General features: G+C 46.0%; 2 protein-coding genes across 6 annotated transcripts in view; one reads left to right on the top strand and one right to left on the bottom strand.

The window, feature by feature from the left end:
* Positions 1 to 535: 535 nt before the first annotated feature.
* On the bottom strand, positions 536 to 18,942 carry mRpL45 (mitochondrial ribosomal protein L45). The gene is made up of 6 exons (XM_084606767.1): positions 18,786 to 18,942; positions 18,049 to 18,298; positions 14,097 to 14,313; positions 6,670 to 6,718; positions 2,124 to 2,273; positions 536 to 977 (listed from the first exon to the last, which is right to left on the bottom strand). The coding sequence occupies exons 1-6, from the start codon at positions 18,918 to 18,920 to the stop codon at positions 651 to 653; spliced, it is 1,128 nt and encodes a 375-aa protein (XP_084462893.1). The 5' UTR covers positions 18,921 to 18,942; the 3' UTR covers positions 536 to 650.
* A 30-nt stretch (positions 18,943 to 18,972) lies between these two features.
* The window catches only part of kra (basic leucine zipper and W2 domain-containing protein kra), a 30,638-nt gene continuing 21,960 nt past the window's right edge, over positions 18,973 to 27,650 (top strand). Inside the window, exons 1-3 of one of the 5 annotated variants that reach the window (XM_084606762.1) lie at positions 18,973 to 19,083; positions 21,329 to 21,399; positions 22,903 to 23,079. In XM_084606762.1, the coding sequence (XP_084462888.1) occupies positions 21,339 to 21,399; positions 22,903 to 23,079 (238 nt within the window). In that variant the 5' untranslated portion in view covers positions 18,973 to 19,083; positions 21,329 to 21,338. The other 4 variants (XM_084606765.1, XM_084606763.1, XM_084606764.1 and 1 more) reach the window with 4 other exon arrangements.

Below are 27,650 nucleotides of genomic sequence, written 5' to 3'. Positions count from 1 at the left end.
CTAATTCGGACATGAGCAGTCACTGCTTTTAGTTTTATTCTGCGATAATGTGACAGTGTCAGATGCCTACGCATGGTTCCCCTGCTTGCATCTGTAGGCAATATTGCTGTAGCTGAAGATTTGACTGATCAAACTTGCAAGCGTTCGAGATGGTGTGCTTGCACTCCTTGCGCCTCTTCGTCAATTGCACCACTGCTGGTAGTAGCACTGCTGGATATCCACGTGCTTTTTGCAGTACGCTGAAACTGTTACTCTAGTATATAGTAGCAACAGTCTTCACATTTACAGTCTATGTGGTGAAGCATACTCAAAACACAACGGGGCCATTTGCGAAGATCCACCACAACTACTGCGTCGGACTGCAAAATGGGTAGCGGAGACTTTTACAATTTTTAGTGCAATTCTTCGACATTCCTCATAATATGCACTAAGTAAAGCACTTAATGAAGCTTCAAAAAAAAAAAATGTTCACAATTGGGTTTTGCCTCAAAACCGTTCAAGTGTTCAATAAACTTCTACTACTTTCACATGCGAGTGCACAGAAACATTTACATAACCTTTATTCAATAACATGCTTCCACTAACATAACAAACCATATTAATCGAGAGATGTTGAAGCAACTATACAGAATGTGGCCGAACAGCACTGATCACGCTGTTGCGAATGTCTCCCCAGGAAGAGGTGGTGGTGGCGGCGGCTGTCTCTCCGTACTGGTGCTCATTTCAGTGGCGGCTCCAGCCGTAGCCTGCTCTGGCTCTGGCTTTGGCTCTGACTTTGGCTCTGGCTTTCGCTTGATGAATGTCTTCGCCATGGGCTCCTTTAGTGGCTGCCACTCTGGGATGATCTTTGAGTGTATACGCCACGTGCCGTAGAGATCAGAAATGTGCTTCTCAAAAACTACGTACTCCAGAACGTCCTTAATCACTGCTTCACTGCCGTGCATCAGCCGACCGAAGCGATCATAAACTGCCAACGTCTGCAAGAGAAAAAGTTTTTCACGGTGACCTTTTCAACTGTTATGTGCATTACATATAGTACATAGCTTTTTAGTGGCTGAGAGGCTTGTCCGTGAATTTTCGCTTTCAACTCCGTATTTTTTTGTGGAACGGGGCCGTCAACTCTGTCCCTTTAAAAGGACAGTTTATCATGCCTTCTTACGCAACAAGGCTTGAAGTTTTGGCGAAAATTATGCCTTTTCTACACTTAATTTCAGTTCCAAAAAGTCTAGCAGGATGCTACTTCTAGATTTCTCGCTCAATGTGAGGATGAAACTGAGGTAGCCGTTGACGATGGCCATGTCTGTTACACTGACTGAACGTTTTTAGGACCCCTCGCTTCCTGTGATTCGGCAAAAGAAATTGCAGATTTGATAACTTTTTGTAGAATAATGTGATAGAAGCCACATTCTATTTTTCTAATGTTCCGCAGCAGATATTAGCCGAAACAACAGAACAATAGAAATTCAATTACATTAATCTGAGTTCTACTGAAATCTGGAACCAGGAGATTAACAAGGTTCAGCTCACGCTTTGAGATGCTAGCTGCCATATCTGCTAAGTGAGCTTGCGTGAAGTGCAGCAGGATTCAAGACCTATGGTTCAAGTCATAATACCTGTGCCTTTTAAAAGCAATATCAACAGTATAGTAGTAGCAAAAGGTGTTTTTAGACTTGAGTAACATCTGTACTCAGGATGCTTTCTTGTGTACAGTATTAGACATGCCTAGAATGAAAAGGGCTGCCCATGTTGGTGGGCACACTCGCTACATGAGGTGCAGAAATGAGAACCATGGCATCTTTGCTTAACTGCTATGAAGTCAGTCTGTTAGTGCCATTGTTCAAAAAAAGGTACATCAAGCTCTATCTGATGCCAAATAAGAACAACCTTCTTCAATTTTAATGAACATACATTTGGAGGCTAATTTTATGCACTATTTTATGCATTCTTTATCTGGTGCTATATAAGAACAGCGATCTTCAATTTTAATGAACACACATGTAGAGTGTACCTTTGGAAGCAAATTTCAAGCACTATTTTATGAAATACTGTGGCTCTCAACTTGCGGAATTGGACATTTTTCGCTGCAGAAGACTGAAAGCTCTGAACGCGCATGAATCCCCCACCTGCTGATTGTGGAAGCGCATGGTGATCTGGCCAAACTGGTTCTCCTTGCTGAGCATGTTGACACACCGCACGTGCACGGCCCTTGGAGGTTCCAGGCTACGCACAAACTGCCACCGCAGCGTTTTGCGCTCAATGTTCTCCATCATGATCTGCACGAGAGCGATGAGGGCGGCATAAGAGCGAGCGGCCGTGCTATACGCACCACTCACCCACTGTCGAAGTGAGCCACCACAGATGACGACACACTTTGGTTCGAGTCGCGAACAGAAATGGGAAAGCGTATGTAGAGCGATGCCTCATTACGGCGAGCACATAAAAATCGCAATGTTGTCTGATGTACAGCCAATATTGGTAACATAACATTTCATTAAAAATGCCCTGCCACGGTGGCGTAGAGGTTAGGGTGCTCAACTTCTGTGCCTAAAGATGTGGAATCGAATCCGTACAGGGATGCATTTCGATGTTGGCGAAAAGCAAATGTGTGCTGTGAGATGTCAGTGCATGTTAAAGAACCTCAGGTGGTCAAGATTTCCAGAGCACTCCACTAGGGTGTCTCACAGACTGAGTCGCTTTGGGACATTTAACCCCGAAAACCAAACCAAACTTCATTAAAAATGTGCGCAAGAGTATTTCAGCTTAGTCAGTGGAGGGACGGAAACTTGGGCAATGTTTACTCGAGGAATGGGGAGACCTGCCGTTTCAGATGTTTCGAAGGCGCTCGCAGCGATTCTGAAGGCCACAAAGAAGCTGAGCGCCAGTTGTGTTGGCTTCCCCACTCTCTATTGCCAGCATGCAACGATTGCAAGTCAAGCGCCAGCTAGGGCGGCTTCCCCACATGACGAATGTGTAGCGTGGACAATGGTAGGGACTTCGATAGTATATTCATTTTAGTGCGAAGCACGTTCATTGTATGAAGTTAACGTTACATGTTTTTGTCAAATTTAAGGAAAAGTTAAATACAGAAAATAATGTGTAATATCCATATTCATTAAGTCAAGGTTTGACTGCACTGACTGTCAAGCTGAACCAGAATTTTTAAAAAAGTCTTTCTAAAATAAGGCTTTCTAAAGCATAAATACAGCATCAGTGGCACTATAACAGCAGTGCTAGCAGACATCAAAGAAAAAGTGAATCCTGCTAAAGAACAAATAAATTTCAAATACAACCAATACCAATGCATTAAACCCAAATACTATATATAGAAATGTTTACACCACTGCTATAGCCACAACTTTCCTTGAAAATACCATGCAAAAATAAAGGACCAATAGTCCACTTTATCAAACGTGCATCTAGTGGAATATTTGATACATCGCGCGACACGCTACTGCCTTGCACGTGGAACTCCTGTGATCACTTTTCACACATGGCCATAGACACCTGCTGCTGGCACTAATACAGCTAACCTGCTTAACAATGCAAACATGGGCATCACTTTCATGCGGAAGAAGCGCCATACAACCCGCTTGTCGTGCACTGAAGCCAGCATATCTGATTGAAGCTTAACAGCTTGGGTACCAAAGGTGTTGCCCAAATGATCTGTACCTTAATTTTATTAGAGCTATTTACGATAAGCAGTAGCTAGTTCCAGGGCCCTCCTTGCTGTGGCTTCGATGTGAAGCTAAGGGTTAGCCTTAGTAATGTCTAATGAGATGCACTGCCAGTATCTCGGTCACCACCACAAGCGTCATGTCGTTTTGCTTCCAGGCTACAGACAGACAGATTCATTCATTGCGATCTTATGTGTGTCTGAATAGTTTGCAATATCTGTCAAGGTTTATAAGTGTGGCACTTTAACTATCACAATTAAGCTCCTGGTCGCCTCCAGTAACAGTCACATCACTCTTTGAGTTTAAAAAATGGGACTACCTTTGACTCTAGTGAACCAAACTGAGGTACTCCTAGTATCGGTATCAAACATCGAATGTGCTTTGCTTATGAGCTGCAACGCCCACCAGCTGACATTCATTCCGGCCGCCCGCATCTTCATACCACTATTCATGCTAGAGCAGCGAGCATTGGTGAGGGAAAGAGTTGCGCGACGCATGCTCCACCAAGTGACGCCAAGTGATGGGCATAGCAGCAGCACGTGCTTAGAAAAAGTTTTTTGAACCATCATCCCATTTTTAAAAAACTAAAAAGTGATATATCAGCTTTTACTGAAGCAAGCTGCACACCTCTAATTATAACTATGCACATGTCATGGTTATAACAGAAAATACTAGGTACATCATCTTAGAAGTTAACAAGTTTGGCTGTTTCCTGTTGTCTGCAACTGATGGTATTACACTGCTGAAGATGCCATCTCTATACTTCAGAAAGCCTCCTTTAATTCTGGACCACTTTCGCTGAAACAGATTGCATAGCGAAATACTGTCTAACTCTAGCCCCGTTATAATGAAGTTGGCAGGAATCTGAAATCGCTTTATGCTGTCCACAATTTTGTTATATGAGGACTTTAAAGAAACAGGCATAAATATGGGCTAATAGATTTATCGCCACTGGAAGAAGTGTTCCAGTGTTCCCTGAACACGTCTCGCGAGTGCGGACTTCAGGATCACGGCCTCCACATCACCCAAGTGCGAACTGAAGTTCTGCTCTGAACTCTAGAAAAACACCTGTAGAGCATCAAACCCTGCAGCGGTCACCAGCTTAGGAGCACAACCAGCATCTTCCCAAAGGCACTGTCCACAGTGATCCCTTCCACAACGGTTCGAACAATTTCATCAGTCATGAAATCCCCCATGGCAACAAGGTCGGCGGCGACGAAAACGACGTCTGTTGCCCAGACCTCCAGAGCGGCTCCAAATGGGCTGTCATGGTGGCACCATCAATGGCTGCAGCGATGGTAACTGTGGCAACTTTGTCCTCGGCAGCATGCGTCTCGCCTGCATTGCTACTCCAGAAGAAGCCGACTTTCTTGATGCAGTGGTGATGGTCAGGCACCTCACGTCCCTCCATGCGCCATTCATGAAGAAAAATAAAAAGCTGCCTTTATTAAAGGGCTTTTCACATTATCCTTGTTGTCAGCAGTGCAATTATGGGCCACTCAATCAGTAGGCACCAATAGTGGACCTTACCAAAAGTGGACCTGGGAGCTGGCAATAACCCCTGGTCCGTAGGCTTCAGCGGTAGCTGAATCGCTTTACCCGCTGGAAGCCTTCATGAGTGAGAGCGAAGTCCATGTCCTTTGCCTCTTCCAGCACAATGGATCCACTGAGCAGGATGTTTTTCTGACCATGCATCGATGAGCCACTAGTAAAGTGCTGCTTGTATGTCACCATATGTGCCGCACCAAAAACTCTTGCGGTCCTCGCAGCCAACGTCGTCGTCCTCAAGAATGGCTTTACAGTGCTTGATTATTGCGGAAAAAGTGGACTATGCAATTTTATACTTCCATGTGATATCAAACTTCTTCACATTTCGGTGCACTCCGGCTGGAAAGGCGCGCTCTGCCGTCGCATACCTTTCTCTTGCCTGCCAAGTTGATGGGGCTCGCGAGACACGACACAGCCAAAAAAAATCAAGGGTCAACAAAGGCTGTCAGAGTCAGTTCCGAGAAAGGAGATAACTCAGGTAGATCCTTGCCTAAAAGTTGTCCAGGTAAGTCAGGGTCCACGAGGTATCAAAGCTAAAAAGCGGAACAAGGCAGGAAGGCGTGACGGCATCATTGCGGGCATGCAAGAAAGCACACACAAAACACGTACAAAGCGGAAGAAACGGGCGACAATTCCAAGACCTACAATGCTCCTGCGATTCCTCCTCATTCCGAGAACCAAAAGGGGAACAATTTCAAGAGCTACGATTGGCCAAGCAGACCGCTCTCCGTGGTGCCACTAAAAAAATCCCCACTTGTTTGTCTTTTTTATTCTCCTGCACGGTCAGCATTATGCAGTACTACAAGGATGATGCAACACAAGGGCAGCAAGGCAAGCTAAACAGGGCAAACTTTAGCTTCGCGAAAATGCAGATGGTGCCCTGCATGCGGCCATCAGCTGCAGTTTGCTCTTATTTTCTCATAACAATTTGCCTGAAAGGCGTAAAAGTGTTCTAAATCGGTTGACTATTTTTCATTGCCTACAAAATCCCTCTGTCATATCTGCTGGGGCATTTTTATTTACTTCATTTTAACCGGACTGAAATAGGTAGTGAAGAATGCAAAAATGGGAGTGGTAAACTGAAGCCCCTTCGTTATAACCACTATTTTGCTATAAGTGATATCACTATAACCGGGCTAGACTGCAGTGCAAAATGCGTTTTGATCACTCATGTCACGCACAGAACAGCTAAGGGAAAGCCTGTTTGCAGTAGACACAAATTAATTTCCCGAAGTGATCTGCAAGCTGATTCGGGAACATGAATGACCGTAAAATTAACATGCAAGACCTGCGACAAATGTGTACTATAGTTTTGCAATAATCTTCAGTCATGTCAAAAACATTACTGATACAGAAGACATTGTGCCTTCTCAGAATAAAAGAATACAAAGGGAACAATAAGCAAAGAAAAGGAAGCAAATATAAATACAAGGTAAGAGTTACTCACGGGGTAGCAATGCTCAGTCACAAGGTCGTGGAGCCTGTCCTCATCCCGACTGAAAAAAATAACATCACACGGAACTGAGCATGGCCCAGTTTTGCAAGCGCTCGCAAAGTGGAAACTGGTATCCACTGCAGCACATGAGCAGCAATATAATGCCGCGACATACAGTTTCCTTTCAGCAAAGTCACACGCTGTAGTCAAGAATTCCCTCCCTTAGATCCAAAGAAATGTTAATGCAGGGTTTTTCAACCTAGAGCAGCCTAAAACTCCGGAAACTTGAAGAAAGTGAGGATTTTGGTTCTTAGTATTCATTAACTCTGTATTCGGACTATACGATTTTGATGGTCATCAAGGCTGGAGATGTCCTGCACTTCGTCCGTTCACTGATCAGTTTTATCCATGCTAAGAGAGAACTGCCGCTAATGTATGTGCAGCTAAAAGCGATGCTCGCAACAATTGTCCAAGCTTCAGCTGCCACTCAAGGGAGCGCAGATTTCCAACTATTTTAAGATTTAAGTTTTAAGCATGCTGAACTTATTTTATCGCTATTCATGTATCCTGTAATAAAGTGTTCAGTGCTCTTTACAATGATTCGCTCATTGCTGGTAAGTAGGCAAGCTTACATGCAAGGAAAAATATGTGAGTGTTCCTTTTTTTTTTTTTTCGCCGGTCCAGATACAACGATAATCGGTTATCATGATAAGATTTTCCGGTTTTCTCAATATCACTATAAGTGGACTGCACTGCATAAATCATAAAACAAATGGCTTTTAAAATTATCGAATATACCGAAATAAAAGTCATATAATATAACACCTTTGTTATTCCTAAGTCATACATTTGTAAAACCACTCTCCTGAAATTTCCCACTGGCTCTTTTTCCATGACGTTTAGCAAGGTGTGCAGTGCACAAGGCAAGGTGTGAACTCTGGGAAAGCGAACGATGCACACATAAGTTGTCATTTCCAAACGAAGCATCACTGATTGTATCACTTGACGCCCGTGATGAATGGGTTGCCAAGCTTACATAGTCATAGTAGCGGTACCTGGCACTGCTTTCTTGATTCAGCAAACGCAATGACGTCATTATGAAAAAGGTCAATTTCCGTTTTTTTCTGCCCTTGTTCTGCTGAGCTTTGCAGAATCTGCCATGCGATGCGCTGCTTATTACTTCCTTCTTTCCTTCTTTTCAAGCGTTTACTTCTTTCAAGCGTTTATCTGCGTTAGAAGTGTACCGTGCTAACAGATGACATCATCATGTCTCCCCCACGGCACTGCATTGTGGGGAGAAGCCAGAATGATAATGCATATATGTACACACATGAAAAAAAAGGAAAAACAGGACATGTTTTGCCAGCATGCTCCCAATTGTAACTATTGCCGCAATGTTATCGTACTGGCGCTGCCATGCGAGCTCAAAAGACTGGCACGCGCTCGTCTTCTTCGCTCTCGGTGCTCGCCCGCCAGTCGGTTCCGTGCCTGATCTTGCCGGTGCTTTTACTTAGTCCTAGTAAACCTGCTGAACCAGTTTCACTGGCTTCTGTGACATTTTTGGTGGAGCTTCTGGGTAGATCCCATGTACGAAGAGCCTCTGGCTGCCCCCTACGCCCATCTACACACCGTGGACACGACACCTGTGCACAAGGCGAGCCGTCGCTTGAGAGGCTTATCACCCGAGTGTGGTCCTCTTGTTTCCCCACCGCGAACCACGATGACTACAGCGGCAATTCAGACCACCACTCAGCTTCCCGTGAGTGCCCAGCAGCTGATCTGCCATACTCCACGTATGCCCACACCGTTCCATGGCGACAAGTTCGAAGACGTTGAGGACTGGCTGACCAGCTACGACCGGGTCGCTGTGTTTAATGCGTGGGACGAGGAGCGAAAATTCCAGAATGTTTATTTCGCACTAGAAGACGCCGCCAAAATGTGGTTCGAAAACCATGAGGCTACCATTTCCACCTGGCAGGATTTCCGGCGGCAGCTGCTCACAACATTCGGCAACGATACAAGAAAAGAGATGGCCGAACTCGCTCTACAGTCCCGAGCACAGCGGCTTAATGAAAGCGTCGCCGTGTTTGTGGAAGAAATGACTCGCCTTTTCAACCGGGCGGATCCGTCCATGTCGGAGGTAAAGTAGGTGCGCTACCTTATGCAAGGCGTCAAGGAGCAGCTGTTCGTTGGCCTTGTATGTGACCCTCCACGTACTGTTGCTGATTTTACGAAAGAAGCAACAAGCATCGAGCGTGCCTTGAATCAGCGATTTGTACATTGTGATCACTCTGCGAACATCGCTGCCGTAGACTTCCGCTTGCCAATGGTCGGAGACGACAGGGAAGCCCTTCGCGAACTTATCCGAAGCATCGTGCGCGAAGAGCTGCAAAAGCTGCCCTCTCTCGAACAACATCCACGTGTTGGGGGCATCTCGGATATTGTGCGCGAAGAGCTCCGCCAAGCAGTACCATCAGTACCGTCGCCCCAGCCACCTGCGCCACAGATCATGACGTACAGCGACGTGTTGTGTACCCCTGCGCCTGAACCATTGGCACCCTGCAACCCTGCTCCTCCCGCTCGTCCTCCACCCCAATATCCAGTTTCGACTGGTGTGCCTGAAGCTCGACCACCCGTTCGCAAAGCACACGCATGGCGCACGCCGAACAATCTGCCTTTGTGCTTTCACTGCGGCGAAGCCGGTCACGTTCTGCGCCACTGCCCGTACCGTCGGATGGGCTTGCGCGGATTTTCCCCGGATGCCCCTCGGCCGCGCTATGGCGAACGACCTCGGGACATCGACCAATACCTCAGCGACCACGTCCCACCTGCGTCCCTCCAGCGACGCCAGTCCAGGTCACCACCGCCGCGACAGTTTTCCACCAGCCGCCGTTCTTTTCTCAGGCAGTCCCCAAGTCCGAACCGGGAAAACTGAAGACGGCGACCCTCGGGGGTAGGGCCGCCGTCGATGGACACTACGACCAACATCCTCCGCTCACCGATTCGATCACATAGACCGACCTCCGACCCTTCGCTCCGACGAACAATCGGACCACTTTTCGACGATCGCCGAAGCTTTCCTCCGACGCCCCCAATCGACGCACCGCATCACCAACGAGTCCAACGACCTCCCGACGATCACAGAAGCTTACCTTCGATGCCGTAATTCGACGCAACGAACGACCCGTCAGCCCGACGATCCCTGACACGCCGCACTTTGTCAACGGTGAGCTGCATTCCGCCGAGATACCGATCGTCGTTGATAACCACAACACGACTGCCCTTGTAGATACCGGCGCTGATTTTTGCATTATGAGTCATGGCCTTGCTACCATTTTGCGAAAAGTCCTGACTCCTTGGCACGGAGCCCCGATAAGGACAGCCGGAGGGCATGTGGTAACGCCGCTCGGAGTGTGCACCGCTCGCGTCGAGATTCACCACGTAACTTTCTCGTGTTGCCTTGTTGTGCTAGCAGAGTGCTCCAAGAACCTGATTCTCGGCCTTGATTTTCTTAGAGAAAACGACGCAGTCATCGACCTCCGTGACTTCATGGTGACTTTCTCCACTCACCGCGCAATTTCCGACGAGTACAGACAGCACAGCGACGACTACACAGACAGGCCAATTTTCCGAGTGTGCGACGACCATGTCACTCTACCTCCACGCACCAGCTTGTTTGTTACAGTGCAGTGCGACAACCCCCCGTCTTGCAAGGCCTCGCGGAAACGAACGTGAATTTATTGTTGAGCCTACAAGTCTGCGTCGCTCGGGGGATCTTTGCCTTGAGAAATAAACGAACTGAACTACTTTTAACGAACTTTAGTACCGAATACCGCCATTTACCACAAGGTACAGCTATCGCTTATTTTGACGAAGTCAGTGCGCCATCCGCCCATTGCGCCATTTCGCTGGCCAACGAGAACCCTCCCGAGAGCACTGGATATACTGTTCAAACTGACGCGAACCCAGCTTTGTCTCTTACCCAGAAACGCCGCCTTCAAGCAATTCTGGACACTTACCGTGACTGCTTTGCTGTCACTTCCAAAGTGAGACAGACGTCAGTAACCAAACATCGAATTATAGTTGATCCCACCGAGCGCCCTATCCGCCAACACCCCTACCGAGTATCGCCGAAAGAACGAGAGGCTATTCGGGCGCAAGTTCATGAAATGCTCCGCGATGATGTGATCCAGCCGTCCACAAGTCCATGGGCCTCACCAGTTGTGCTGGTCGCTAAAAAGGACGGAGCACTCAGATTCTGCGTCGACTATAGGAGGCTTAACAAAATTATGAAAAAGGACGTCCATCCATTGCCTCGAATCGCTGACTCGTTCGACCGACTTCGCCACGCCCGATACTTTTCATCGCTCGATCTACGCAGTGGGTACTGGCAGATCGAAGTCGATGAACGTGATCGAGAGAAAACCGCATTCATTACTCCTGACGGACTGTACGAATTTAAGGTGCTTCCCTTCGGTTTGTGTTCCGCTCCCGAAACCTTTCAAAGAATGATGGACACTGTCCTAGCCAGCCTGAAATGGCAGACGTGCCTCGTCTACCTTGACGACGTCATTTTCTCTGCGACCTACGAAGAGCACCTCAAACGATTGACGGCCGTGCTAAATGCCATCCGCGGGGCCGGACTCTCACTAAAACCAGAAAAATGCCACTTTGCATTCCAACAGCTCAAGTTCCTGGGTCACGTCGTGAGTGCTGAGGGAATTAGCCCTGATCCAGAGAAGACGGCTGCCGTAGCTGCTTTCCCGACCCCCACTGATAAAAGTTCCGTGCGTCGGTTTTTGGGCCTCTGTGCATATTACAGGAGATTTGTGCATGACTTCTCCCAAATAGCGGAACCATTGACTCGTCTAACAAAGGATGACCAGCCTTTCATCTGGGCCGACGACCAGCAAAGGGCCTTCGAGGAGCTTCGCAAGCGCCTTCAAACAACGCCCGTACTTGGCCACTTCGACGAGGAGGCCGACACAGAATTGCATACCGACGCCAGTAACGTTGGCCTCGGTGCAGTTCTCGTTCAGTGGCAAGAAGGCATTGAGCGGGTGATTGCTTACGCCAGCCGCACCCTGTCTCGTTCCGAAGCGAATTATTCTACGACCGAAAAGGAGTGCCTTGCAGTTGTGTGGGCGGTAACAAAATTTCGGCCGTATTTGTATGGTCGGCCGTTTAGAGTGGTCAGCGACCACCACTCACTCTGTTGGTTAGCGAACCTTAAAGATCCTTCAGGCAGGTTAGCCCGCTGGAGTCTCCGCTTACAGGAGTTCGACGTCACTATTGTGTACAAGTCCGGCAAGAAACACAGTGACGCTGACTGCCTATCCCGAGACCCTATCCCGTGTTCTTCAAGTGAAACAGATGATTCCGTCTTTCTCGGCGCTCTCTCGACGCCAGATCTCGCTCAACAGCAGCGAGACGACACCGACGACACATGCGGCCCCTCATCGATTACCTCGAAGGAACCGCCTCATCGCCGCCTCGCCTTTTCACGTGTGGCCTGTCGTCGTTCTGCTTGCATGATGGCGTCCTCTACAAGAAAAACTACGCTTCTACAGACATTCAGTATCTGCTGGTTGTCCCAACGCCGCTCCGTACCAACGTTTTGCAGGCATGCCACGACGAGCTTTCTGCCGGACATCTCGGTTTTTCGCGCACCTTGTCACGAGTACGACAAAAGTACTACTGGCCCAAGCTTGCCGCTATGGTTCAGCGCTATGTTAGGACGTGCCGCGATTGCCAACGTCGGAAGATACCACCTGTCAAGCCGGCCGGCCTGCTGCAACCTATTGCTCCTCCGCGAGTACCTTTTCACCAAGTCGGTATGGACTTGCTCGGGCCATTTCCTACGTCATCATTGGGCAACAGGTACATTATAGTTGCCACAGATTATCTGACCCGCTATTGTGAGACGAAAGCTCTTCTCAGCGGCACGTCTACTGATATTGCGAACTTTTTCATCTTTAATCTGGTCCTTCGTCACGGTGCCCCTGCGATCGTTTTAACTGACAGAGGCACGGCATTTACTTCAGCTCTAACCCAGGAAGTGATGCGGCTCAGTGGCACTTGTCATCGCAGGAACAACAGCTTACCACCCTCAGACGAATGGCCTTACTGAGCAACTCAATAAGACAATCGCCGATATGCTTTCTATGTACGTCGACGAAGATCATAAGAACTGGGACCAGATACTACCGTATGCAACATTTGCGTATAACACCGCAGTCCAGGAAACGACCCGCTTTACACCGTTTCGTTTGGTGTACGGTCGCGAAGCTGTCACCATGCTGGATGCAATGCTACTGCCAGATGTTGCCCACCCATCGATTGCCGGTGCCGACCAATTCGTCCAGCATGCCGAGGCCGCTCGCCAGCTGGCTAGACTGAGAGTCCGGACACAGCAAGTTAAAGATGCTCTATGGTATAACCTTCGTCACAGGGAGGTAATTTACAACCCTGGCGATCAGGTTTGGGTGTGGACACCTGTTCGCCAGCGGGGTCGCTCCGAGAAGCTTCTGCGCCGCTACTTCGGCCCGTACGAAGTACAACGCAAACTCAGCGACGTCACCTACGGAGTGACCCCGCAAGGAACTGTTCACTCATCCCGACGGCAAGCACAATCGGAAGTCGTACATGTCGCCAGGATGAAGCCCTTCTACTCCCGCTAGGTCAAGCTACATGTGTTTTTTTTTCTTTGCTTCCTTTAACTACTTGATGTGAACGCGCATCCTCGCCGACTACGGTTATCCTCGACCTCGCCACTCGGCATCGGGACGATGCCTTTTCCACCGGGAGGGGCAATGCCGCAATGTTATCGTACTGGCGCCGCCATGCGAGCTCGAAAGACTGGCACGCGCTCGTCTTCTTCGCTCTCGGTGCTCGCCCGCCAGTCGGTTCCGTGCCTGATCTTGCCGGTGCTTTTACTTAGTCCTAGTAAACCTGCTGAACCAGTTTCACTGGCTTCTGTGACAATATTGAAACATTTTCAGTTTCCCTTCAATGAGTTAGCTGCCTGTGCTCCACACCAGTGGCAGAACTCACTTCACGGTCTAGCCAGTGTTTCTAAAATGGGGAAGTAATTTTCGGGGCCCACGAATCCCACACTCACAAAAAGAAAGGTCATGCGACAGCTCTGGCCTAGCTCAACACAGTTTTGCAGGGTTAAATGCACGGAACCTCAATACCGACTCTAGCTTATCAAAGCGAGACAAACATGACAGGAGTTTGGAAATGGTGTAAGAAAGATCCCCCCAAAAATATCCCCCCCCCCCCTTTGCCTCTGCCACCACAACTTCTACTGCTTCACAAGAGGTCCTCAACAAAACAAATATACGGCTGAGAATCTCTGGTCTAGCTGATTCTCCTGTAAAAGAGTGGAAAACAAACAAACAAAAAATAATGAACTAAACATATGCCCCAGAACATACTCGGCAAGTGCCTTGTGAGCTTCAACATAGATCTCCTGGGCAGTGTCTGCAAACTCGACGAGGTCAAATTCGTCCTCGAAGGCGCGGATCTTGCGCAGGTTCATGTAGGACTTGCCGCGCATCTCAAGGCGCCGCATGCGCTGAATGGCTCCCGCCTTGGTCAAGAGGCTCACTTTTCCATCACCTTCAGGTGGCAAGTACGGTTCGAAGACTCCTCCTGCATTGATAAAAACAAGTGTAAATCAGCTACTACCAATGAGCGCCTATCGTAGGACTGACGATTCACTTACAGCACTCATGTCCCATAAAAGATACATACAGACACAATTTATCCCAAGTCACATGGTGAGCTCACAAGGCTACCTTTGTTGATTTGGCACAGATAATCTGGCTGACAGTCATATGTAATCTCCTAAGCTCTCAGCATCTACTCATACCAGTTTATGGACTTCTCATAGGCTCAATATTTAAATAAAAATTTGTCACATTTATGCACATGAAATTCAGAATGCTCCAGAAAGTTGCATAACTCATCATCATCATCAGCCAGACGATACCTACTGCAGGGCGAAGGCCTTTCCCATATTCCTCCAGTTAACCTGGTCCCGTGCTAGCTGTACCCACCTGACCCCCATGAACTTCTTAATCTCATTCGCCTGCCTGATTTTCTGCCACTCCCTGCAACACTTTCCTTCCTTTGGTATTCAATTTGTTACCCTTTTCAACAGTTATCCTTACTTTGCACGATATGGCATGTAGTGCGAAGAGAGGATAACCAATAGATCACACTATATAATCGGTGTGCCAGAAAAAAAAAAAAAAAGGCTAGTGGCTTGCTAGCAATGCCTGATGGCTCTGTGCTCGTACAGTGGTTCTCACTCGAGGACACATGCAGTCGTGCACTAAAAATGCTGACTGAAAAGTAAGAGTTTCCAAACTGACACTTTGAAATCCCAGCCCACTCAAGCTCCTGTCACATATGCTTGGCAAGCCTACTACAACATGCTGTTCGTTTCTTGGATCAGAGTATAAAAAAAAAAAAAGCAAAAATGCACCATGCTACCAGTTTACATTGCTAGCCTTGAGACACCACCTGTGCCCACACCAATCATGCTGCCTTATCCTGAAACCCAAATGATGAGCTACTGTCAGTTGGTGTTACGCCAGTTGCAGATGTAAAAATTTCTGAATGTTTCAGTGATTATACGACATGGATAATGATGGAAAGGTGGGAAGGCCTTGATCAAAGTCGATCGGTTGTCAGAGCCCAGAGCTAAGTCAGCAAGGCTATTTTAAATGGGAATGCTGAAACAAAAAGGAAGGTGTAATATTACCACAGAAAAGCTGGCTCTTTTTAATGCTTAGTGTCAAGGGTGTTGATATTTATTGTGTTCTTACGCCGGGGTGGTGCAATGGTAAGACGCCCGACTACTGTGCCGGAGTTCACGGGATCGAATCTCGATCAGGTCGGCTGCGTTTCGATGGAGGCGAAACGAAGTGGCGTCCGTGTGCTGTGCAATGTCAGCGCACGTTAAGGAACCCCAGGTGGTCAAAATTTCCGGAGTCCTCCACTACGGCGTCTCTCATAGCCTGAGTTGCTTTGGGAGGTTAAACCCCACAAACCAAACCAACCAAACCTTTGTCTTATCACCGTTGCTGCACTGAAGCACCTTTTACATGATAGCAAGTACAGCTCTTTCGTAAACCAGAATTAGAAAAAAAAGAAAGAAGGGTGTTGGAAAAATAATGTGCATGATTTTGTATCAGAACTGTGAAGCAGACATTCTTTGCGAGTGTTCAGGGTGGTGTCATACCATTTCACTTTCCCTTTAGAATCCACCTGCAAGTCAAGTTGGAGGCCTATTCGCGATAGGGATTCGAACTAACAACACAAGTTCCTTCGACTGTACGCACTTCACTCTAAACATAGGTGTACACCGAGAAATGAGACGGATACTACACTTTCCTTTCCTCCAAAACCGAATCAACCAAAGACGTTCACTCTGCCAAGCCTTGCGCCAGTCTCGTAATGCCGAAAATTCACAGAATAAAAGGCGGTGTTCAAAGCACTGTCACATCTATATATAAAGCAAAGCTTAAGTGTCCTTACATTTCCAGGCACATTATCGAGTGTAAGCTGCCAAGAAAAACACTAAAGATAGCTTCAGGAAGTTGAAATAGAAAAGGATAATGCATTCCTGTTCCTCTTGCTAATTGTATTTCAAATTTCAAACTTAGAAACTTCACTCAGTGTTTTTGTTTTTATTCAATTGTATGATCTTGAATCATACATTTTTTTCCCCTTCCTTTGTCAATTGTTGATTTATTAAGAGCACTGATTAGCTTTCATTCAGTTTATTCAGTACTTTTGGCTCTCTTTTCGAACCCCGACCAATCCCCTTTCCGGTTCTGTAGTGGCAACATCATCCAGTTCAGGCGTCTCCGCCAATCAAGTGACTCGAGGTCAGGGAGATAGTGACACTTTCGATAACAACACAATCTTGGAGTACGGGACCAGCTGCAACCCTACTGGCTTCCATTCCAGTCCTGTGGCTAACGGCGTTCCCTCGTCTACACAATGAGGACCCCACGTCATCAAATCTGGGAGATATAGCCACCTCCCAGCAATCTTCATCTCTGCAGAAGGACCTCGTAATCGGTTTAAGGTTACCTTCTTGAGCTAACCTAATGAATCTCTGTCGAAGTTTTGAATATGTGTGTCGCCTGATCAACAGAGTTTTTAACTGTCCCTTTCTTTCTGATCAACAGTGTTTTTAACTTTGTCTCTCTCTATCTGTTTCCCTCTTTTTCTCTTAAACGTGTGTGTTTGCATGCCTGTGTGTGTGTCAGGACTACTTGTCATTGTTTGCATCAGGACTTCGTTTCTCTGTTTTGATTGGTTTGTGTATGCGGTTTGCATCATTTTCTGTTTGGCTGGTATATATACGCGGTTCGCATTATATATAGAATGTCTCATTTCATGTGCGACCACCAGGTCGATCCTTTAGCATTTCAGGCAACCACATGCAGAATGTCCAGCAACTACATGACAGGCACCGCACTTGGACTCAGTAGTAGAGCTGTTTACAAGCAGTCTTGGGAAAGGAAAAATACTTAAACAAGAAATGAGACACGCCAAGTACACTTGGAAGAAATGCAACGAACGTGCATTCTGCTGCACAAATATTGTTGATGAAGAGGAACGATGACAAAGCTTTTTAAGCCCTAGCAGCTTCAGCTTTGAAAATATGCAACTGGAATAATACTGAGAGCATTCGTACGCACCACTGGTAAGTATGTACTAATTATTAAACTGGCCCATTCTCCCACTTCACTTATGTGCCCTGCCTGACGAGTACTGTTTGAGATCTTGCATTTCAGAGCTTAATAGGCATGTCTTGGACACTGCATTCAACTCAATGCAGATCGATGTTGTCGCATGGCAACTTTCAAGTGCAACTAAACCAAGCACACTTGGCTCGAAGCCACTCTTTCAAACACTCTCGAGTTTTCAAGCACATTTGAGAGCAGGTGTCACTACACTCGGCGTCACCTACCACACACGAAGGAAACTTCTCAATAGTCATTTAAAACAGACACGCAGCACCGGATGATTAAATTCTTCTCGAAAACCTTAATGCAGATCGAATTCAATGAGGATCGAAAGTGTTTGTGTGACAGAGGTATAAGATAAAACAATGTGGTTTATTTCGTAAACACAGTGACAAGTGTGTCATTACGCTCTTCACCTTCTTGGTGACACTATGTGATACAATGATGCCATCAGCCTGATTGATGCACATCACAACTAGCCATTGCCAATGAAACCGTGCTGCTTCTGGAAGCGTACCCATGTCTGAAACTGTTCATTTTCATGTTCTTGTTTTTTTTTTTTTTTTGTTATTGTTTTTTTCAAGAAGGTATGTTCGGTTGAGCAGTTAGGAATGCTCACCTGAGCAGGCGATGACCATGGGTCGCTCGTTCCAGGGCCGGTCAGGAGCTACACCTCGTTCTTTCATCTTTGAGCGCATTTCTTCAGGTGTCAGCTGGTCCTTTCGGCGCATTTCCTCGAAATCCGGAAGCGGAATCTTGATCACCTTACGTCGCCGCTCTGCCTTAAATTTCGGATTCCAGTGTTTGTTGCTTTTCGCCCAGCGTACTTGCTGCACTGCCGGTGTCGGCCGGCACAAGCCCTGAACCATCTGATGTCACGTACGGAAGGGAAGTGGGTTACAAGCACTGCGATCATGTCTCACAAAAAGCGAACTCAAATGAGAAACTGACCGCCATAAGTGTGCGGCAGCTTACGCCTCAACCTCTTTCATGCGCCAACTTAAGGGTAAAATTGCAGTGCTACCGTAGCGAAAGAAGGCAGCTATATTAGCGCCGTGAAGCTACCACGACAAGGAAGCAGAATTGATGCGTACGGAACATCGAGACAAAAAAACTGTGTTAAGAGGAGCAATGAGCCTTAAAAGGAGTAATGAGCCTGCTACGACAAATAAATACATACATAGTACATAAATCATTATTGAGAAGTTTCAACTCGCGCAGACCTTTCCGACACCCAGAACTTTTGAATAGCCATATGTTGAAAAATGGCACGTAATGAGAAGCTTAAACGAATTATGATCGAACAATAAGCCCGCTTGTAGAAATCATGCAAGAAAAGAGTATTTGAATGCTCACCGAACTCCCAACATTACTAATTGAGAAGCGCAACATGAGGCTACTAATGCGCGCAGCCATTTTTAAAATCTGGGATAAAAAAAAGAGATTCGTGCGAACCGTGAGGTCGCTAATCAAGTTAATGTATTTATTCATTATTACTGCACGGCGTTTTTTGTGACTTATAATTAAAATATTTAAAAATACAGCTTTTTCACGGCAATTATTTTTTCCCGGTTTTGGTTTTACCCTCAGGTGTGCAGCAGCGCTCGTCCACACGTCGTATTGGGTTAGGGCTGCTGAACTTGAGAAACATCTAGTAAGTATTTTCTACCTTACATATCAAATAACTGTGGTTAGTGTGGTCGATGAAAGTCGAGGAATATTAATCACATTTCATTTTAGCGGCAGCGTTGCCCGTGAACAAAGTTTGAGAGCCAGTTCCACGGTGTGCTTCGGAAACGTGATTAAGCCTCGTCACTGCGCCGTTGTCAGCCAATTTTCTTGGGGTTACCGCCGTTCGAAACGTGCGGCTAGCTTGCCGGTGTCCGTGTCGCATTCGCGCACATCCTGCTTGGCGTAAGAAAAACCGGACGTATCGGACTTCCTTCGTTTCATTCGGATTTAACGTTGCTGACTTATTGCGCAGTGTGGTAGGCCTCGTTGGAAACGTCGCTACTTGATTCAACAGTGAGCGAGTCCCCGTTCTCAACGTGCGTGCGCGCGTGAAGGGCGAACATCGTAGAATTTCACGTGAAATCATCGATGCTTTTTTGTTTCTTGCTTCTTTCTACTGCCATTTGGTGTATGAATTTAGTGGGTGCGCGTGGATTGTCTGTTCAAGGTAACTTTCTAGTCGCTGCGCGAGCGTTCGGTAACCGCCTGCCGGCAGGCATACCGGCTGTCTTCGCGGTTCTCGCGGGTTGGCTGTTTTGTGTCGGTTCATGTTTTCAGAGCATGGCTCGTAATGCAGTTTGTGCGGGACGTTTCTTTTCAAGATTCATGTGTGGGAATAGCGGTTCAAAATTATTCGGGACAGCGCTGTCATGTATCAGTCTCCACTTTCTTACCCTCCCACCTTTTCCCTTGTGTGGACATCAGCCTGCAGATAAGTCCAGCTCACAGAGACGAGAATGTTGGTTTAGTTCAAAAGCTCCTCTTTTTTTTTTTTTTTTTCCTTATTCCATCATGCATTCCGTGCGCTACGAACGTCGAGCATGTATTACTGTTCTGCAGTATTCTTGCAGAAGCGATTCGTTTGTACGGCGGCGGCCCCCTAATAACCAGTCTCAGTGGTCGTCGTCTAGATTTTTTTTTTTCTTATTTAAGCCTGTTCGTGCGCTCCTCGTTCTTAAAGCCTTCGTTCTTTTCTTTTTTTTTTTTTTATTGCTTCGGCGCGTGTCGCCGGACGACCTTGGCCTACGTGGTGATTCACGACTGAGACTTTTTTTTTTTTTAATTCAGTTGTGCAGTGCCCGTTCCAGGGAGTCTGTTGCAGCAAGGGTTAGTGCCATGTGCTCACCAACATCGCAATGCGTTCTTTTCGCTGCTTCCGTTCGGGATAATTGCGGCCACCCGGCGGTAGCGGCACCGGTCACCTCGTGTTCGAACTTGTTTTACGAGGAAGTGCTGCTTGCGCAGGGTCGCGAGCCATGCTTTTGGTAATGCTTGCTGGAGCAGCCTGCAGTGAACTTCATTCAGCATGTCTGATCTCTCGATGCTTTCATGATTAATTTGCACGTTTTCTTTGTGGCATATTTTTTCAAAAGGTTCAAGGTACCTTTATGTAAAGGCTTTGAAGTGAACTGGTCAGCTTCTTGCAGTTCAAAATAGGAATTCTTGCAAGTTTCCTTACATATGACAGTGTATGTGTGTGCTCTTGGCTGCAGTTTGGAGGATAACTGACAAAATTTTCCTGGCTCTCACTTCTAATTGGCTGCTGGAAACAACATAGGGCTTTGCCTTGAACAGCAATATTTGGTATTTCAAGAAAAGTGTTCAACTCTCATCCCACATTTGATGTCTGAACTTTGACAGATATAGGTTTGGATATAGCATATTGGAATGCTTGAGCAAGTCCTGTGGCTTTCTGCAATGACTCTACCGAACATTACGCCGTAACTCTTAACTATTACGGCTTTTTTAATATTTTGTGTTCACAATTTCATCACTATCCCTATAGCCCCCCCCCCCCCCCCCACCACCAAACCTCTCAAGTAGAAAAAAAAATTCAAAATAAGTAAAAGTATATTTAAATCTAGTAACCTGGAAGCCAAAATCAAAAATTATATTTTGCTAATACAATTTTTGAGAAATGTCACTTCAGTGATATGAAAATCTTGTATGGCAAGGTGGGTTAATTTTTTGTTTTTCAAAAGCACAAGGTTTTATTTCCTAAAGCTAGTAATCTGTATGAATATGGTAGTCCTTGAAACTGCATTTCTATATGGAATTGCTGTCAGGCTCTGTTAGACTATTTTTGTAACGAGTTGTTATATCGTAGTGCTGAACCTTCTGGTGCTGTTTTTATCTGGCGGTGTATAATTTTGTCTTTGGTTCTGCAGCTGCTTTTGTATGAGTCAGAAACCCGAAAAGCCGACACTATCAGGTCAGCGTATCAAGACCAGGAAAAGAGGTTGGTGTCAAAGTGTCTGTACACATTTGATGCACCACTTGGGCGCACTTCTCTCGTAGTGTGTGCTGCCTAACATCTCGCTTGTGTACATCCAGTTGGGACTGCTGTATATAGTCTTCTAGATGAATGTTTACTCCAAAAGCATGTTTGGGGCATAATAGCCATTTAGGCACCATAAAAGCCAACACAGAAGTATAGAAAAAGTGCACATTTTGAGCCATTGTAGTTAAAAATGATGCATAGCAAGGAGTGCTTTGTCCAGTAAACTGTTAACTAGAACTGTAGTGTGCTTGGCAGGAGAGATCGGGAGACAATGTACGCGAGGACAGAAATTATTGCATGTCCCCCTTTTCTCTTGTCTTCCTTTGTTCCCTGTCTGTGCCCTTCACCAACTGGCTTGAAACTATATTTGCTGGACGCAATGTGTTCCAGGTCTAGTCTTATTTGCTGCTTTCAGTATGACAAACTTGAGAATAGTTCTTAACGTTTTGACCTTATAATCAAATCACATTCATTAAGGTTTCCAATTGCTGCAGCAAAAAACTTGAATATACTGTAAGGCAAAAAACTTAACACTCAAATCTGTTTCAGCTAAGCAAAACAGTGCGGGAAATTTAAGATCAAAGTTGTAGTGAAATTTGAGGAGGTAGAAAAAAAATGCTGTGGTTGTTCGAAAGCATGTGAAAACTTGAACTTGATGTACGGCTTGCTGAGCAATACTGTGAACTTTATTTGATCTCCTTGTGGTTGTTGAGGCTTGCACAAGGCTCGGTGCCATTTCAGATTAAAGCAGCTCTGTGCGTCTTGAGCACACGTCATGCTTTTAAACTGCCATCCGCAATGGATGACTGCAAAATCGCAATTTTGTTAGAGGGGGTATAACTTTCAGAACGTATATTGATGTTTCATATTTTTTGCATGTTCATGGTTAGCATGCACGTTTGTGATTTACTCCGGGTTCTGTGCCACAATGGGAAATGAGCACAGATAGTATGAGTTGCACCTGAACAGTCTCAACCACTTCTGTTTTTTTTTTTTAAATTGTGCACTTTGGCGATCGGGTCTTGAGTGGAATGCGGCCCAAGCTTAGGGCTCCTTTAGAGCGCTGACTTTTGTAATGATTGAAAATGAAACTGCTGATGCATGCTTTGGTGCTTGGAGACAATTTTTCAGATAACTGTCAGAATTGTTCCGTCACCTTTTGGTCTAAAATTAGTTCGCAGTGACGTTTGAGAGAATTGTTAGAAGTGTGCTTTGTGTATGGCTGTGAGAACTGTGCATTCCTTTGCATGGCAGAAAGTGGCTGGGACTTCGTACGCTGTGTATGTATCCCTTAATCCGGTCAGCTACACACTGTGGTCCACCACAGAGGTTAATGTTTTTATGAATACAGTACTCTCTTTGTATGTTGCATCTTCCCTCTGTCAGTGCTGAGCTTTTGCAGTGCTAGGATTCTCCTCCAGTGGCTTGCACTCACATAGGCAGCATTTCTTGCCCTTGCAGATGAAAAGGAGAAGTACGACCCATCAGGATTTCGCGATGCCATCCTACAGGGTTTTATTGAGGCTGGATCTGACCTAGATGCCGTGCACAAGTATTTGGATGCAGCCGGCTCCAAGTTGGACTACCGCCGCTATGGGGAGGTCATATTCGACATCCTCCTGGCTGGTGGCATCTTGGGTGAGCGAGCCTTAATATCAGGGCAGAAGAAAATTGGGAGCACTTGGGTATCAATTTATGCAGTGACAGTTATTCAGTGAACCTGCCTCATTACCTTGGGGACCTTGGTGTGCTGCTACAGTGCCTAAAGTATACTTTGCAGTGTGTCGACCACTGGCAATGGCTGCCAACAGTCCCTGATAGAGGCTCTGTTCATAAGATATGTGCCACAATGCAAACTTCATACTAGACCAATACATATTGTTCGGTATAAAAATTTCTCTACATCTTTATTCTTTTTTTTTTTTTTAACCTGATCCTGAACTTCGTGATGTCCCTTGTGTCTTATGTTTTATGCGTATGCATTGTGACTTCGATTCCTCATCTTAACGCCCCTTAGCGAGAATGGGCAAGGCAAGGTGGCCTCGTAAAGAAAATGTGATTTGTTTATCCAGTTTTGTGGGGTGGGTATCACTCCAGCACCAAAAACTCGCCATTGTTCTTTGCATTGCTAAACCCTGCACAACATGCAGAGTGGGAAGAGACCTTGAACGGGCAAACAGATGGATGTCATTGAAGGTGTTGGTCCATGAAAAGTTTCGAGAGTAGCTGCGGTGAATGCTCATTCATAATAACCCTAAATTTTCTGGGGGGTTAGGGTAGTGTACTTAGGTGAAAGTAGACTTGCCGTATTTACAGGTAAATAACACCACCATGAGTGTAACCTGAGGGCAAGTTTGAAATATTGAAAAAAAAAAATGTAACAATTAATCATGATTGCAGGTTCAAGGCAACTACTGCTGAAGGCGTAGGAAAAAATGATGACAGCATGCGAAAATACCGAAGCGAAGGTTACGTTCCTATCATTTGAAAGACAGTGCATCAGAAATAGGTGCAACATTGATCGTAATCAGTGTGATGTCGGTGCATGTGAAAGATCCCCAGGTGGTCGAAATTACTCAGTAGCCCTCCACTACAGCTTTTCTCTCTTACCACTTTCTCTCCCACCTTCTTCTATGGCATGGTTCAGATGTCCGTAGAATCAAGTGTAACAGATACTGCGCCTTTCCCTTCCTGTGAACCATTTATATTGACCGCAGCAAAGCCAGCGATGCGACAATGCAGTGCAGTCTCCCATGCAGCAGTAGTTGTCATTGTTGCCGTGCCATGGCCAATACGAGTTATGTGCCCATTAGCTACTCTACTCGACTTATTCATTGCCTGACCATAAGGGTGCACACCTGCTTGCATTACCTCTGTGTACACCATGTTGCTCTAAAGTTGTCCAAAAGTTGCTTTTTCCTAACAGCTTGCAGGCCTAGTAGGGAAGGCCACTGTAGGTATCTTCAGGAACAGTGAAAAAAAGAGCCTTGTATTTGCATATCATGCGAGTTTAGCTTTGCCTTTGTGATCACCTAAACAAAAATTTCTTTGATAAAGAAATTTCTAAAAACTATTTTTATACTATATTTTCAGAATCTACAGCTAATGCTCCTTTAGCTTGCAAGGTTTCCAACTTGCGAATCAGTATTTTGGCCGCGGGATGCATATTTTTCCACAAGGCACATGTTCGGCAGAAAGGAGCGATCAGTTTATAACTTCCAAAAGCGTTCCATCGAGAATAGTCGGCTGCGATCAGGTAGTGAAAGCGAAGCCACAGATCATCATGCCACAGTGGGTGCCCAAATAGGCCAAGTGGGTCACTGACAAAAAATTGAAGCAAGTGCCCAGTCTGCGTATCCGTTCGACATGACACTGCAATGTTATGGCACGCTGGTTTTGGGCTGAGGGGGATGGTAATTCAAGCAAAATAAGATCTTGCTTGAACGCTGGCAATAGCATGAAAGCGGGATTTCCTTTATTGCGTTGGCGACATTGCGGCCACTCCAGTCGAAATCAAGACATTTTGCTGATGGGCTCCGTGAATTTGCTGAAGTGTGTAGAGTGTGGGGTGGTACTGCCACCATAGGCAAAAGAGAACATGAATATGGGCTTGCCATAAGCATCGTTATGTTCACATGCTGTAGCGACTGCGTGTGCGTTGCGTGCTCGATGTAAACCACTGGGAATCTGCTCCCAAAGCATCGCTGGGTGGTGCTGCAGCTCCTGATGGGCAGCGCCATCTATGGCAGAAAAGCACAAACTTGGACGTTGCTGGCTCCACGCGCTCTCTTGCACGTGTACGTGCTCGCGCAGGCGTGTCGCGACGTACCGCCTGTATTTCGCCTTGAAAATTGGGCAGACTGCTGCGGACTCCATGAAGCAGACTTAGTTGGAGGAAAGAAACTTCCACGTGTGCACTGTAGAGCAGATGGCAATGAGTCATTGTTAACCATAAAATGCGTTTCCCACGTGAGCAAAAAAAATATAGCAGTGGTTTAGCTCTGCTATGCCTGGATATACATAGCGCAATGTTAGTTATGCTTGGTGCTGAGTTTGCACTTTCACGGAGTTTTATCCTGTGTTGAGTGCACCGACGAGTCTTGAAATCACTTTCTTCGTCCTCCTCCTCACTTTCCTCCTGCTGCTGTTGCTGTTGTTTAACGGCAGCCATACCACGTTGTTGAGCTTTCTGGCAACGTCTTTTCGCTAGGCGTTCTTCTCGTTCTGGGAAGATTCAGTCTTCCGGGCCTCTCTCGCGGCCGCTCTGGGGAAGAGTCTTGTCGTGATGGTACAGTGAATTCTCGTTACTACGAACACCACATTAGCAAATTTTTCAAATTAACAAATTTTTTAATAATCCCCAGCAGATTTGCTATGTTTTCAGTGTAAAAATATTTCATAATTACGACTTTCAAAATAGCATATATTTCAGAATAACAAACATATTTTATTTCTTCTATAATTTTGGAACATCAGTATCACGAATTCAGCTAAAATTAACAGCACCGCAGCTTGCAACTCTCGCCTGAAACAGAAACTGCCGTTTCTGTGTGTATGGTCCGTGGGCTGTAGCTATCATCATCAGCACATCTAATACCAGCTCCTAGCGCCATCACGAAGCTATGGTTTATTATGCAGTAGCCAGCAGGCCTAGCCGCCTGCATTTTTTTCTTTTGTGTCGTACGCGGGTCAGTAGCCTGTGCATTCGAGCGTGCTGGAAGATTTTTTTTTTTTTTTTTTTTTTATGCCGCGGATTAACTTATTGCGAAGTTTGTGCGAGAGCGATGATATTAGCCAGCGTAGTGCCAAGAAGTTATGAACGCAGCCGCGTAATTTCATGGGCGTTCCTATTAATAGGCAAGAGAATTAAGCTGTCACCAATTATAAATGATGCGTACACTTGCATAGCTACCCTCGCTCTCAGTGCTTGCGCTAAGGCGAAGGCTTTCGTCTGCTGCTGCACTTTGATGGTATGTGGTATCTCAAGCTGCACCAACGAAGTTGGAGCTATTTGTAACCCAGTCTCTAGAAAGTCGCCACTTGACACGGCAGCATTTCACTCAAGAACCAGCTGGAGACAGCACCGCTTTTCCTCCTGCAGCCGCCAGCTTGCAATCAAATTGAGTCTTAAGGTATTTGCGTGAAAACTAATTAATTTCCACATAGGGCTGCAGCATCCGCATCAGCACTGCCGTGATATAAAAATGACACTTGATTTTGCCGTGTGACCGAGCACCGAAAGTGTCATTCTTCCTATGTAAGTGCACTTTCTGAAAGTGTCACTAAACTTGCCCATGTGACTGGGGTATATTTCGTCTACAGGAAGGGAAAGGCGCAGTATCTGGCACTTGCGGAATCCCGCTATCATTCTCACTGTAGACAAGGGAAATTACGAAGAGCGTTTTACCATCGGGAGCGTGGCGCAGTGGTAAAGTGCTGGGCTGGGGATCCAAGGGATGGAGGTTCGATTCCCCAGTGGAAGACAAGGTTTATTTTATTTTTAAGTATAGATTCAATGGTAATTGGGCATGAGACTTCTGGTTGGCTGCTTCAAATTTGGCGGCTCTCGCGCATGCGCATAACGGCCGGCCCAGACTCTCGTGAAACTCTGCTCTGACCTGCGTAGTGTAGCTTTACACTACATCATTATGTAGGAAGGGCTTCTCCTGTAATTATTTTGCCGTATATAATGTTTCAGTCCGATCCATGAGAATTGCGAAAACATTGCCATGTCATACGGCGGTTTTGCACCTGGTAGAACTTGGACTTCAAAATATTGTTATATTCTCTCTATATTTCTGGTTAAAATTAGTTTTTTTTTTTTTTCCTCAAAATGTTTTTTTCTCATTTCTGCTAATGTGAAACAGCAATACTCTGCCTCGAAGGCAGGTTCAAGTAATTTTTGCTATAGTACAAAGTTATCAGCATAAAGCACACAATGTTAAGTGCAGATTTTTTAAACTTCAGAAGTTTTCAACTTTGCTCTAAATCAGATAGTAGGGACAATAGGATTTGAAACAGGGTATTTTGAATTGCTCTAGCATTGCTAACAATTGTTAGATTGAAAAAGTACTCCATACATTGTTCCTAATGCTTTTTAATACCTAGCCATTTGTCTGTGTGTTCATTTGTTCTGAGCTACAGATAGTGAAGTGCTCCCATCTGTGGGTTAAGTGGTAAGGAGCAGATGTTGCACGCGGGTCTCAACA

Source organism: Amblyomma maculatum, chromosome 6 (assembly GCF_055883805.1).
Source record: "Amblyomma maculatum isolate TAMU_Amacu chromosome 6, ASM5588380v1, whole genome shotgun sequence".
In the NCBI taxonomy this organism is placed as follows: Eukaryota; Metazoa; Arthropoda; class Arachnida; order Ixodida; family Ixodidae; genus Amblyomma; species Amblyomma maculatum.
The sequence above is the reverse complement of the archived record's forward strand: the minus strand, read 5'-3'. Positions and strand labels throughout refer to the sequence as shown.

Coding starts and splice junctions, on each gene's coding strand:
- mRpL45 (XM_084606767.1), bottom strand. CDS start 18,920: ATGAATAAATACATTAACTTGATTAGCGACCTCACGGTTCGCACGAAT. Junction 6,719..14,096: donor GCTCACAAGGCACTTGCCGA/GTATGTTCTGGG, acceptor TATTTTTTTCAG/TCGGGATGAGGACAGGCTCC. Junction 978..2,123: donor TGCGCTTCCACAATCAGCAG/GTGGGGGATTCA, acceptor TTTCTCTTGCAG/ACGTTGGCAGTTTATGATCG.